At 40.7% G+C, this 14,616-nt stretch overlaps 1 protein-coding gene across 1 annotated transcript in view; it reads right to left on the reverse strand.

Moving 5' to 3' along the window:
- The window catches only part of LOC138953233 (uncharacterized), a 134,687-nt gene that overhangs the window by 13,919 nt on the left and 106,152 nt on the right, over window positions 1-14,616 (reverse strand). The window contains exons 35-38 of the mRNA XM_070325035.1: window positions 13,936-14,158; window positions 12,484-12,658; window positions 3,969-4,088; window positions 2,760-2,930 (exon numbers count right to left, since the gene is read on the reverse strand). Of these exons, the coding sequence (XP_070181136.1) occupies window positions 2,760-2,930; window positions 3,969-4,088; window positions 12,484-12,658; window positions 13,936-14,158 (689 nt within the window). The remainder of the gene's footprint in view (window positions 1-2,759; window positions 2,931-3,968; window positions 4,089-12,483; window positions 12,659-13,935; window positions 14,159-14,616) is intronic.

The raw sequence follows: 14,616 nt of genomic DNA on the forward strand, positions 1-14,616 counted from the left end.
ACTGATTGACAAATTTGAACTTTTATAGTGAGTTTTATTATCAACTCCACCTCGGACAACAATTGGCTTCTTTAGCTGCAGAAAACAACTTTAATTTCCAAGAGAAATTGAGCGTGTTAGATATTGTTGTAAAAATGTGGGGATCTGGAAAACATGTAGCGGTTGTGGAACTAGTGTATGATATGACAGTCGCCCCAAACCCACCACCACCAACAACAACACCACAGTCTCACGAGGATGGTTCATTCGCACCCAGGCCCTACGACGTCTCACGAGGATGGTTCATTTGCACCAAGGCCTCCGACGTCTCAAGAGGATGGTTCAGTCGCACCAAGGCCTACGACGTCTCATGTAGCGGTTGTGGAACTAGTGTATGATATGACAGCCGCCCCAAACCCACTACCACCAACAACAACACCACAGTCTGACGAGGAGGGTTCATTCGCACCAAGGCCTACGACGTCTGACGAGGAGGGTTCATCCGCACCAAGGCCTACGTCGACGTCTCTTGATAATGTGACGTTACCACCAAAATCCCGGAAGAGAGGCAGACCAAAAGGAAAAGTAGTAAATGCTATTGGACTGCCTAGCCGGAAAAAATGCAAGGTTGACAAACCGTTCCCTTTTCAAAGAAGTCCTCGGTGGATCGAGACAGACAAATTCTGAGCTACTTTGTCGGTGAGGCAGACACAATCCGTGCTCTGAAAGGCGAACTTCAGAGGAATCCGTTTAGCAGTGAACATATCCATCATGAAAGTTCGGCGACATTTCGACACGGACGGTTGGACAGCCGTCCAACACGTCTACTCGGCTGTACGGTCTTCTCTCCGTACTGTGTGTGCACTATGTGACGATGACTTGTTGAATACTCAATCTATTTTATGTGATTCATGTACTTGTCTCAGATCCCTCCATCTGCAATGCGCTGGAAAACGCTCAAGACCAAAAACCAAGTTCTGGTTCTGCAGGAATGACACACACAGACACACACACGCACACACACACACACACACACACACACACACACACACGCACGCACACACACACACACACACACACACACACACACACACACACACACGCACGCACACACACACACACACACACACGCACACACACGCACACACACACACACACACACACACACACACACACGCACACACACACACACACACACACACACACACGCACGCACACACACACACACACGCACACACACACACACACACACACACACACACACACACACACACACACACACACGCACACACACGCACACACACAGACACAGACATAGAGACAGAGAGTCAGCGGCAATGATCATAGAGAGAGAGAGAGAGATGTGACGATGACTTGTTGTATATTCAACGTCCGTATTATCAATCTATTTTATGTGATTCATGACACACACATAGAGACAGAGAGTCAGCGACAATGATCATAGAGAGAAAGATGTGACGATGACTTGTTGTATATTCAACGTCCGTATATTCAATCTATTTCATGTGATTCATGACACACACATAGAGACAGAGAGTCAGCGAGAATGATCATAGAGAGACAATAACCAGTATTTAATTCCTTGCATAGAGATCATCGGATATTTGCCAGTTAAATTAGTGTATTTGGTGTTTTAAGAGAGAGAGAGAGAGAGAGATGGCTTTTATTCGTGTATAAGACAAGGTTGTAATTGCATTTGAAGTTTGCACATCAGAAATACAAATATTGAAGATTACTTGTGTATTGCCTTTGTGAGATGGAGAATCCGACTAGACGTTTCACTTTACTAGCTTCAGCAGCGTCCAACCGGCAAAATAGCCTCTACCGTAACATATCGTTATTTTGCCGGTACCGGCAACATAGCCCACAGGCTACGTTGCCTGTACTGGCAAAATAGCCATTGCCCAGTAATTATCAACATTGATTGGGTCTTTGAGAGTGAATGCTTACAATCGTTGTCCTCGGAAACACAAATCCAAAGCCACGATGGTTCCACACATCAAACAATCAGCCTGATTGGCTTTTACTTTGACAATCCACGTTTCACATGAAAGCTCAAACCCATTCACCACCTCGAGTTATTGCATGGGGAACATGAGATTTATTTACCAGGTCCCGTTTGTGAATGAAAACTCGTGAAAATGATGACAACAGTAATTATTACTGTTAGCGCTTGTATGACGTAAAGAGCTGTTGCACAAAGAGGGGAAGAAATTCTTTGCACCAACGGGGGGTAAATTCTTCGTAATAAGGGGAGTAATATTTTGTGAGGGGAGTAATAATTTCTTGCAAAATGTTTTAGGGGAGTAACATTTTTGAACGAAATGTTTACTCGGGAGTACACTTGTCGTGGAGGGGGGGATTTCGTGAGGGGTGTAAAATGTTCGTACGAAATTTTTACCCGGAGTACACCATTGGTGGGGAGTAATTTCCTCGTGTTATGGGGGAGTGCATATTTCATAAGTGGAGTTACATTTTAGATCTCTCACGACATTTTTACTCGGGAGTACAGCTTTCGTGGGGAGTAATTTGCTCGTGCTACACCGGCATGCAAGAGCGAGGGATTTCGATTATGTTCCATGCAGGCATTAGGCGTAAACGTTTCGATGCATGGCTTTGACCGTTACGTTGTGTTGTTCGTCATTAAAGCAATGTACAAGATGGCATCAATCTCAGATACTGAAGCATTACAGCAGCTACTTTCATCAAGTTTTTCGCAGTTTCTGATTGAGTAACAACGGAAGACACGGGGAACTTACAAGGAACATCGCTTTCTGTTCGCTAAAACGGGTTGGCGCCGGCTTAGGGACAAAACAATCTTCTTTGAACATTTCCTCGTAACGTTCAAGCATTTTGTCGCCTTTTCCGCTGTTTTCGCCGTTCTCGAGCTTTGACGCTACCATCTCTGCTATGGCATCAACCTTGAATAGCTGCGCACACAATAAAAACGTAACAGTTATATATGTGGTGTTCCAGATGTATGCGCAAAAATACGATCAGAGTAGAAGGGGTCGGGAAATACCTGTGGCGGATGTTTTATACGCTGTGGAAGAGTTGTATGTTTGAAGGTGAGGCAAGGTCAGCAATATTCAACTCAGTCAGAATTACCGGCGGAGACACACCGTTTGCGATATTGTGGTTTATGAGCTCCGACTTGCATGTTTTCGAAAGACACAAGGCACGTTATTGAGTGGACACTGTACAAATAGCCTTTTGATGTCAAAAACATGTTCATCGGAGCACATTGTTAATCCTTGCGTCAACTGCGTAACTCAACTGGTAATTCCCACTACGCCATCTATACATTGGCTTGCCTCGCTTGCAAGGAGTACAACTGTCTCATAGCTCATTAAAAATCCATCAGAGTATTTCCGGAATTCGTCTATTGCCGATGAGAAAGACCCCATAGGTCTAGCTGTACATATCAACAAGACCGTAATGAATGTAAGTGAACAAAACGTAGATTTATCTGCACATGCGTGAGTAACATGCATGGAAAACTGAAGCAATCACAGTAAGGACATTATCAATTCACGTGAACGGGGTTAGAATGTGATGCAGCTGCACATAAGTTTACACAATGAAGAAGCCACGAGTCAATCTGCTCACGCAACAATAGCGTTGTTAGAGTGTACGGGAACGAAGCTATCAGTTAACATGCACACGCAAAAACAACATCATTCTATGCAGGAAAGTATCTTTCAAAGTATGCAGGGAAAAGATTCCAGGAGTAAATTCCGCATGCAGCAATCACGTCATTGCTGTACATAAAGAAGACACAAGGCCGTAAGTTCGTTGCAATGTACATTTCAGACAGAAAAATATAACACATTCTTGTCAATGAATACAACAAGAACAATGCATGGACCTTTTTGGCTTGACTGCTCGGACAAAAGCATACACGTACTTGCAATGCAAGCACTTAACTAGAAAGCAATGAAAGAACAAAACTCAGTGTCCATGTTTACCTCATCAGGAACGACTGGCGTCTGCAAGAGCTTGAAATCGACCATCTTCCAAAGGAACTCTTCTTTGGTGGTAATGCCGTAACGATTTAAGCTTGTTTTTGTCATATCGAGTAATTCGGCCTGCAATACAAACCAGAAAACAAGTCGCGTAAGGCGAAAATACAACAATTAGTCATAAGCTCAGTCGAACTCACAGAATGAAACTGAACGCATTTCATTTTTTCCGCAAGACCGTACACTTGTAGCATCGTCTGTCCACCGCTCGTGGCAAAGGCAGTGAAATTAACAATCCAGAAAAGCGCGGTAGCGGTTGCGCTGAGGAGGATAGCACGCTTTTCTATATCTCTATTCTTTTTAACTCTCTGAACGTGTTTTTAATCCAAACATATCATATCTATATGTTTTTAGAATCAGGAACGGACAAGGAATAAGATGAAATTGTTTTTAAATCGATTTCGGAAATTTTATTTCAATCATAATGTTTATATTTTTAATTTTCAGAGCTTGTTTTTAATCCGAATATAACATATTTATATGTTTTTGGAATCAGAAAATCATGAAGAATACGATAAACGTCATTTTGGATCGTTTTATAATAAAATAATTTTAATTACAATTTTCAGATTTTTAATGACCAAAGTCACATATTAAATTTTAAGCCTCCAAGCTGAAATGCAATACCAAAGTCCGGCCTTCGTCGAAGATTGCTTGGCCAAAATGTCAATCAATTTGATTGAAAAATGAGTGTGTGACTTTTACAAAATGCCGGATGTGACGTCATCAAAGATATTTATCGAAACAATGAAAAGAAAGTCTAGGGATATCATACCCAGGAACTCTCATGAAAAATTTCATAAAAATCGGTCCATTAGTTTAGTCTGAATCGCTCTACACACACACACACACCACGACCCTCGTCTCGATTCCCCCCTCTATGTTAAAACATTTAGTCAAAACTTGACTAAATGTAAAAAGCAAGCCTTAAAGTGGTCAAGAAACCCACCGGTCCCAAAACATAGTGGAATATAAATGTATAACAAGTCGTGTAAGGCGAAATTACTACATTTAGTCAAGCTGTGTAACTCACAGAATGAAACTGAACGTAGTCCGCCGTTAGTGCAAAAGGCAGTGAAAGTGACGAGCCTGTTTGGCGCGGTAGCGGTTGTGCTGTGCTTCATAGCACGCTTTACTGTACCTCTCTTCGTTTTAACTTTCTGAGCGTGTTTTTAATCCAAACATATCATATCTATATGTTTTTGGAATCAGGAACCGACAAGGAATAAGATGAAAGTGTTTGTAGATTGATTTCGAAAATTTAATTTTGATCATAATTTTTATATTTTTAATTTTCAGAGCTTGTTTTTAATCCAAATATAACATATTTATATGTTTTTGGAATCAGACAATGATGAGGAATAAGATGAACGTAAATTTGGATCGTTTTATAAAAAAAAATGGTTTTTTTACAATTTTCAGATTTTTAATGACCAAAGTCATCAATTAATTTTAAGCCACCAAGCTGAAATGCAATACCGAAGTCCGGCCTTCGTCGAAAATTGCTTGGCCAAAATTTCAATCAATTTTATTGAAAAATGAGGGTGTGACAGTGCCGCCTCAACTTTTACAAAAAGCCGGATATGACGTCATCAAAGACATTTATCGAAAAAAGGAAAAAAACGTCCGGGGATGTCATTCCCAGGAACTCTCATGTAAAATTCATAAAGATCGTTCCAGTAGTTTAGTCTGAATCGCTCTACACACACACACGCACAGACAGACACACACACACACACACATACACCACGACCCTCGTCTCGATTCCCCCTCTACGTTAAAACATTTAGTCAAAACTTGACTAAATGTAAAAAATGGTTGAACTGAAGAACAGAAAAGCAAATGCTTAATCGACTCGCCTTTGCTACCACAGCATAATTATGACCCCCCCCCCCCCCCCCCCCAAAAAAAAAAAAAAAAAAAAAAAAAAAGAAGGTGTTCAAGCTTCATAAAATCGTTCACATCCGACTAATTGACACAAACTTGATCCTAATGTAACCTGTATCAACTCAGTTAGTTATTCTACTCAAAGAATATTTCACTTATACAAACTTGCACATCCCCTAACCTCCTTCCCACCACCATTACTAGCCTCACATACTCAACATCCGCCAAATTTTGAAAAAGAGAAGTTCAAGAATCATAATGATAACTAAATATACAGCATGACTTCCCTTCTATGTCTCTGTTAATCTAGGGAGAAAATATCCAGCTATATTTCTCCGTAGGCCTAAAGTTCGGCCATGACCTAGGCAAAATAACTTGCGCAGCCGCAGAAACAAGAAAATGGAAATCTTTTATGAAATGATTGGGAGCCACGCAAATTTGACCTCTTGATTCCGACCATGAACCCGCTGTTGATAATCTGGAAGGTCGTACCAGAAATGCAGATATATCTCTGGCCGATTCATAGATTCAACCTACAAACTGCGACCTCATCTGTGATCAGATGGCCAAGCAATGCGTGACATCTTTTATTCTAAAGCCTTATGGCTCGTTTCGACAAGCATTAAACGTATGAAATTAACCACATGCAGTTTATTCTTCAGAAAAATGCACACAACAAATGGGTTGGGTTCGGTGATTTGTACATAAACGTCTTCCTCACGATAGATTCGCTGATTTGTCTTATGAAGCCGTCACCAACACGAACACAATGATTGCAGAAGCAAACTCTGTACCTGCACGACCGAGACACAAGACTGATTATTTCACAGCTGCAATGTGAATAGAGAACAAAGACGTTTTCACTGACAAGCTAGGAACAGACGGAAAATTCCGAACAAAAGTAAATGATCTCAAAGTCTCTTTCGCTTTGCGTGTAACTTTGTCATGACGTCTTTTTGTGACGACAGTGGCCTATACGCGACAATTTGTTCGCTTCCGGTGTCATTTTAGACTGAAAAGCAACTCAAAAGAAGGAGCTAAGCCTGTGTCTTGAAACAGCTGAAACACTATTTTGGATTGCCGTTTCAATGTTAACCAAAAAGTTAAAGAAAAAAAACAAGGTTCAGTTGCGAACTGACAGCGCATTGAGCATTTATTCCTGTTGATGAAGGTACGATTGAAGCTTTATTCTCTCCGTCAACCAACAAGACTAGATTTGTAGCAGACGAAAAACAAAGTGTGCGTTTTTTCTGTCTAGTGAAGGCGATTATGTCGTTATAAGTTATCTGTACGTTGTGAAGACATTTCAAAACAAAATTTAGCTTTGATGCGTCACGGGATATAAGCTTATACGTTTTCATCCATGGAATTGTTTTTTTTCGTCTCGGCAGGGTGAATGAATTCATGATGTCTTTTCCGGAACTGGACAAAACTGGCCTTGCCAAGACTGAAACAAAATATAGTTCTACAACTTCTAGGCTTGGGTTGATTGTCCATGGTGAATTTCCAATGATTTGTTTCCACATCCCATGACAAATTCTCTTTACTTTGGTCATGCCATATATACGTTACAGCTCCGTCCATCCATGGTATCGCGTGATATTTTGTCTCGACGGGGTGAAAGAATATAATGACGTCACTCTCGGCATAGCCTCGAGTGACAGGCGATACCATGGATGGACGGAGCTGTAACTTATACTTCTTGACCAAATTGAGTTTTGGCTGGCCCAAACAAAATATGTGTTCTCAGACATTTGCGTGACCTCATTTCTGATACTATGACATCATAACATGATGTCAACACACTAAGCTGTGACCAAATCAAACGATGACATCATAGCTTGATGTCCTCAAGACTTATTTTCTAAATAGCTCAGTGGGTATTTCAGAGGTGAAAATCTTCTCCAGCCAACATGTCCATGCTGTGACTCTGTAATTAGGCCAAAACATAATTGTCATATCTGCTGATTATCAACACCTACAATTGTGAGCAATTTGGAGGCTTTTGCTCGCAAAAAAACCTCAACTTGAAGATGCAACCAAACTAAGGTCATATCAGCAGATCATCACACCCTTGACGTGTGCAAAGTTTCAAAGCACTAACTTCGAAAACACCCGAGATAATGGCAACGTTAAGTATTTGGGTCATTCCATAAAGTTGTGTTCTAAAAGTGTGACATGCATCGTGAAAATTGAAAGTGTCTGAATAGGTTGTTTTTATGGTTTATGATTGTGAAAGATATAGACATTTGCCACGGTGCCATGCTAAACAAAAGATAAGTTTATGCTTTTTGGATACGAGGGGTGGTCGGAAAGTTGTGTAACATCACACATGTTTAACGTAACATGTTGTACAAACACACAAGACAGATTACAAAAAGCCACAGTGTAATTGTAACAAGCTTTATTTGCTTCCCTTTCAGAGCTCATTCCGAACAAAGTGCAGTCGGGGAAAACGAATAGAAATAGATATTGGTAACTAAAACGGGGAAGGGCCCCTAATACGGACCACTTGTTGTTTATTGCTGATAACTAGCTTGTTTTCTTGTGAAGAAGTTTCATTTTGTGGTTGGTAGTCCTTCTCTCTTAGTTTAACCGTTAGGCCTAATTAGAGTGAAATAGCTTTGATAAGCATTCAGCAAAAATTAGATACAGAAAAAATCACAAATGGTCCATATTAGGAGCCTGGGCGCCCAATATGGACCAGTGAAGCGGCCTTCACGAATCACTGTAAAAAGCCCCCTATACTTCAAAATAACATGATACAACTTAGTGTGCAAGTCAGACAAATTCAAATATGCTTTAGATTTAGCTGTTTCGGGTTGATGAGAGCATTATTTGAAGCACACCAGGAAACTGAAGAAGCTTATCAAAAACAGAGTGAAAATAAGTGAAACTATCAACTTCCACAAAAAAAGACTATTTGTTATATTTTTTTTAAATCTCGAGGGCTAGTTATAAGTTATTTTCAGCAAGCTTCCTAATGAATTAATCAAAATTGCCTTTAGCTTTTATTTTCTTCGATTTGTTGAAGGTGGTCCATATTAGGGGACTCACACATACTTTGAGGTTTTGCTATTATTTTTTGTTTGCAGTAGAAACCCGGGGTACACACTGCTAAAATGTAACAAATACGGTCTTAGCTGTCATATATAGCCATTTTTGTGTGATAAAAGCTTTGGCTGTGGACAGAAACGAGTCCGTTTTAGGCGGCAAATTTAGAGTGAACGCTGCTAAAAGTAAAAAAAAGCGAAAAAGCCTAACGGTTTTGAGGTTTGTGTTTCTGCAACTGTTTTGACATGTGCAACTTATCCAGAGAGGGTGAATAAAGCGAATGAAATTGTTTTGAGCGCTCTAGCGCCGTTAGTTTGTCAGAACCGGAGGTGGTCCATATTAGGAACCGGTCCATATTAGGAGCCTTTCCCCTATTTTTGTTTGGTTGCGTCAACCAACAAACAAAAAGTGTCAATAACAAAGCATCGAGTCAACATGCAGCTACAAGATGAACACTGAAAGTTCAGAATCAGTTATCACAGAGACAAGTAAGGCTAGGTTAGCACATTTTCGCGCTGCATCGCAGCTGACGTCAGCATGGGTTATGACGATTCGATTGGTCCATGACGTGGCGTCATCAACCGGCTTATAAATGACTGTGTTATGAATGGAATTCTTTTGGTTTTAGTGACGTCGTCATTGAATGAACTCGAAATTCGGTCAGATTTAGGTGCATTGTTTTTAACACAAGGCAGATACGATTTTGATTATAAATGATTTGATGTGTCGTCGGGTTACGTCGGACACACAGTGTTCCTCTCTTAAACAGGTTGGTATTGTTTTGTGTTTATATCTGAATCATGGAATAACCCAGATACAGAACAATACACAAACTATCCACACAACAGACACGATTATTTTTAACCTCGAAAACGTTATTTTTCTGCCAATTCGCCTCATGTTTGCGACCATATTTTTGTGATCATGCATCGAAAGAGTCAATGTACTTTATGGGTTTTCACAGCTTATGTGTCCAAAACAATGTACTGCTGATTTCAAAGCTACGTGGCACAGATTATCAACAGGAAGGGCAACTTTTTAGATCTAGTTGACCAATTGCGCCTTCTTGTTATTATTTGATTGATAATTCAATCTGTTCTTAATGGTCCTGTCAGAAACATTTTTCTTCCAACACCATCAATCTAAGTGTCATGGGCACGAAAAATCGCACAATTTCTAACAAAGAATACTCTTTAAGAAGTTTGGGAGGGTAAATGCTGTAAGCTAGTGAAATCCGATGATGAATTTGGCTGTTTGGTTCGCCCAGTCAAGTCTTCCGGATATATAAGCTTAGTATAACCAGGCAGTTTGAAGGGACTGTTCTTTTCTTTATCTCCACTAACAAGGAACTCAACTTCACAAACGAAGGATTTCCTTCTCTCTATTTCGCAACAGCATTTAATCTGATTTTCTTCGATTTATCGTTTTCCGAAAGAAAAAAAACTAGTCGATCGAGTGTGTTCAAATTTTGATGAAAACTCAACGGTGTTTTACTTTTACTCTTACAACTGGAACAGGACTAGACTACAAAGAATAACCTAAGACTTGACAAAGAGACACCGAGCACGTATACCACAAAATAAAACATTGAAATGTCGAACTTAAAAAAAACAAAACTTTAAGAGCGAAGAGTCGCGAAAGGTTGCCTACGTAACATTTGTCCCTCGAGTTGGTAACGACTCATAACACGCTCCACGCCTGCTGCGTTCAAAAAATTATTTGAATTTTTTTATGGAAAAACCTTTCAGCGATGTTGAAGAACATTACATGCAAAAGAAACACCAAGTTTGATGCGTTGCTAAGTGACTAATGTAATTGTTAACGATCCAGCGTAACCAGAAAATATAAACGAAGCTTAGTGGCGACACGCGAAAGGCAAAATCACATTCAAATCGGATTGAATTGATACGGTGCACATGCTAACACGTTCACTACACATTAGAAGTGCCTGATAATACACCGAGTCGCATATTCGTGCGTGCAGCAGTTATAGATATGTTCACGTAGTTCGCGGTTGGTTTTCTAAACCAAATGTTACGTAGGAAAGTGCATATGTAACTCTAGCACAAAACACAACAAAGATGTATGTCGGGGTTTCATGGTCGCATTTCATTGGCAGCCACACGGATACTTAAAAACAAGATGTAAGCATGTCACAATACAGGCGCCATTGTTGACGTCATTTTCTGTGTTTGCTTTCATACAAAACACGAACCAACCGAACGATCTTCTTGATTGTATTATTGTTATTACTTTGGTCAATTTGCAGTCTGCTGATATCCTTATATCATTCAATAAGCAAGAGAAACATTCCGAAATCTAACTCTAAAGGCATGACCCTCTAGTCGTACACAGCTTTGTAGAACGACCCATTTATGAATCAAACACGACCCCGCTGTGACCCTAACATTTGATGAAGGTCAACCAAACTGAAATCATGTCGGGAGATCATGTAACCCTAATAGTATGCACAGTTTCAAAGATCTAGCTTTAAAAACGAGATAACCTCAACGTTTTACTTTTTTTTTGTCCACGGACATACGGCCAGCCGGCCGTCCATACAGACACTGCTCGTTATTAAGACTCACCGATTACTCAGGTTGTAGTAAGCGAAACTGTGCCCTAGTAATGATTGTGTGCTTTGTTTGCTCTCTCTCTCTCTCTCTCGCTCTCCCATCTTCATCATCATTATCATCATCGTCATCTTTATTATCACGTGCTGAAGTTTTCCGACCTCCTTTTGTTGGTTAACTTTTTCACGTTTTAATTTCTAATTTTTTAATGATATAATTGTGTGTCTATGCGTCCCAAGGACAGATTGTAAGAAAAGGCGTAGCCTTAAATCTTAATCCTTGTTAAATAAAGTTCAATTCAATTCAATTCTCTCTCTCTCTCTTTTCATTGCACACGTACGGACACAACGACACCGATTGAGCGGAGAGAGAGAGAGAGAGAGAGAGAGAGAGAGAGAGAGAGAGAGAGAGAGAGAGAGAGAGAGAGAGAGAGAGAGAGAGTAAGAGAGAGAGAGTAAGAGAGAGAGAGTAAGAGTAAGAGAGAGAGAGAGAGAGAGTAAGAGAGAGAGTAAAAGAGAGAGTAAGAGAGAGAGAGTAAGAGAGAGAGAGAGAGAGAGAGAGAGAGAGAGAGAGAGAGAGAGAGAGAGAAAGAACTCAAAACTGTATTACATAAGGATAAAGGTTTTAGGCTGAGCCTAATCTTCCAACCTGTCCTTGGAACATATAAAGAAAATAATTGTAAACGAAAGCAAACACTGCGCACATACACACACACACACACGCACACATACACACACACAAACTCACACTCGCTTACACACACATCCCCCCCCCCCCCCACACAGACACATGAGAGAGAGAGAGAGAGAGAGAGAGAGAGAGAGAGAGAGAGAGAGAGAGAGAGAGAGAGAGAGAGAGAGAGAGAGAGAGAGAGAGAGAGAGAGAGAGAGAGAGGATGTAAAAGAGAAAAACAGTCCCGATACTGAACACTCAGGCCAAAAACTTACATCTTTGCTGTTGAGGTTTTCGTATATGATTTTGACGACAGTTTTATCGAGAGGAGCAAAGTCCGCTAAGATGGATATACCGACGCCGCGAACTTCGTTGTCCGTATGATTGGTGATCAGTTCCGTCAGTTTGTCTGCCGCTGTTATCCTCATCTTCTCTGGCAGGCGACCCTCACTTGTATCAGACATAACAACATGTTTGTAGCCCGGTCTTTATCTCCTTATGGTGAAGCACGGCGCCCTGTTAACTTTATCCCATATGGGGTTAGAGTAATGCGAGGAAGTTACGAATTATTTTTCGTTCTGATTGCTTTCTTGCTTGCATGATTTGGTTGTCACTATTGTGTGTTTGAACGTTATTTTCTGCGTTTGCTCTTTTAGCTGTGGACGTGTAGATTGTTAGGTGGTGATTCCCTGCTTCGGTAGTGAGACATGCGTGGGGAAGAAAGACTGTTTCTAAGTCTCACGCCGGGGTAAGTGGTACGCCAGAAAAATAGCTGTGTGGTACGGCAGTATTCTGCAGTCCTGTAGTCAACCAGGTTTCGAGCTCAAGAGGCGTGTATCTTCAAAACAAAATTAATCACTGCGTCGTAATTAACTAAGCCAGCGAAGCTTTTTTGGGCTTAGCGGATTCATAATTGCATGAGGATTAACATGTTATCGATTTAATTTTGGATGATCTTCAGTTTTCGGTGTGTGACAGCGTCGTATTTGTTAATACTGTTTTGATTTTGCCGCTTTTTTTTTAAATGGTGGAGATTACAAGAGGTTTGAAGCAACAAAGGTCATTCGATCAGGTAGTGTTATGTATTATAACTGAAATGCATCGTTAGTTGTGCCCCGATATGCAAGTGTGTCTGTGTCGTCGGCTTAAGAAAAGAGCATATGTGTATTTTTTAGGTACGCGTCGCTGTGCTAGCAGTGTACGGCCGCCAACAGTAAGTATCAGTGCACTTTGCGCGGCCGTACATTCCTAGCACAGCAACGCGTACCTAAAAAATACACATGCTCTTTTCTTCAGCCGACGACACAAACGCACTTGCATATCGGGACACAGTTATTGATGCATTTCAGTCATAGACTCATAACACATCAAACTACCGGTTCAAATTACCTTTGTTGCTTCAAGCCTCTTGTAATCTCCACTATTTTTGAAAAAAGTCCCTAAATTGAATAATGTTGACAAATATGATGCTGTCACAAACAGTAGCTCGCAGCCGATGATGTGCATGTATGACCACAATGTTGATAAAACGTAAAATATCTTATTGACATTTATGAAGCCGGGTCAAATGTCATGTTCATGTTGTTGAGGTCAGGGCATTTGTCCGTTTCACAAACATTTTTAGCATAATCCCTGTAGGTTGAAACATTCCCTGGCCGCAAAACGTAAGGGGGGAAGGAGGGGGAGGGGGGTGGGTGTTGGTAGATGTGTGATGTGATGTGTCGTACCTGATAAGCGAACCCACGTATGTCAGCACCTCCAACAAGATTTGGGAGGGCGTCTTGACGTCCAGCATGCCCAACATGGCCCGAAAGATGTCCTTCGACTTGCGCTTCACGTTACTGGGGAACCAGTGCTCTCCGTAGCAAGCCAGCATCTCCATGTGCATGACTACGTCAGTGCTGGACAAGCTAGTGCTCAGGTCGCCTGGTGCCATATTCAGCAAACGCTCTGGTGACGTACGAGTTTACGAAGATTTAAAGGGCTAGACCTTTATGATTTTTAAACGGAATTTAATGGTATATTTTGTGTATGACTCTTTTACATATCTGTAAATCTTAACAGCGAGAGATTTGCATGCAGAGAGGTGTTCACTTGAGAACAATGTTATTTATTAGTACATATATTTAAATATAATATTAATGTTGTAGTCTTTCGTTTGTCTTTACGTTACATGCACCACAACTGCAATTTCTCCATGTGAGATATTAAAGTCAATTTGATTTGATTTGATTTGATTTGTCGTGAAATCAATTCGATTTACGATCTCACACTATGGTCAGGCTTTTGTATGGAGTAAAGGAAAATCCTCCACTTGGCCACATGCTAACACTCAACATTCTGACTGTCTTCTGTGGAGAATGCACTTTTTAAGGAATTTATTTCTAAAAGAACACTAGTGGCAATCT

The sequence above is a fragment of the Littorina saxatilis genome, linkage group LG2 (genome assembly GCF_037325665.1).
Source record: "Littorina saxatilis isolate snail1 linkage group LG2, US_GU_Lsax_2.0, whole genome shotgun sequence".
NCBI lineage: Eukaryota > Metazoa > Mollusca > Gastropoda > Littorinimorpha > Littorinidae > Littorina > Littorina saxatilis.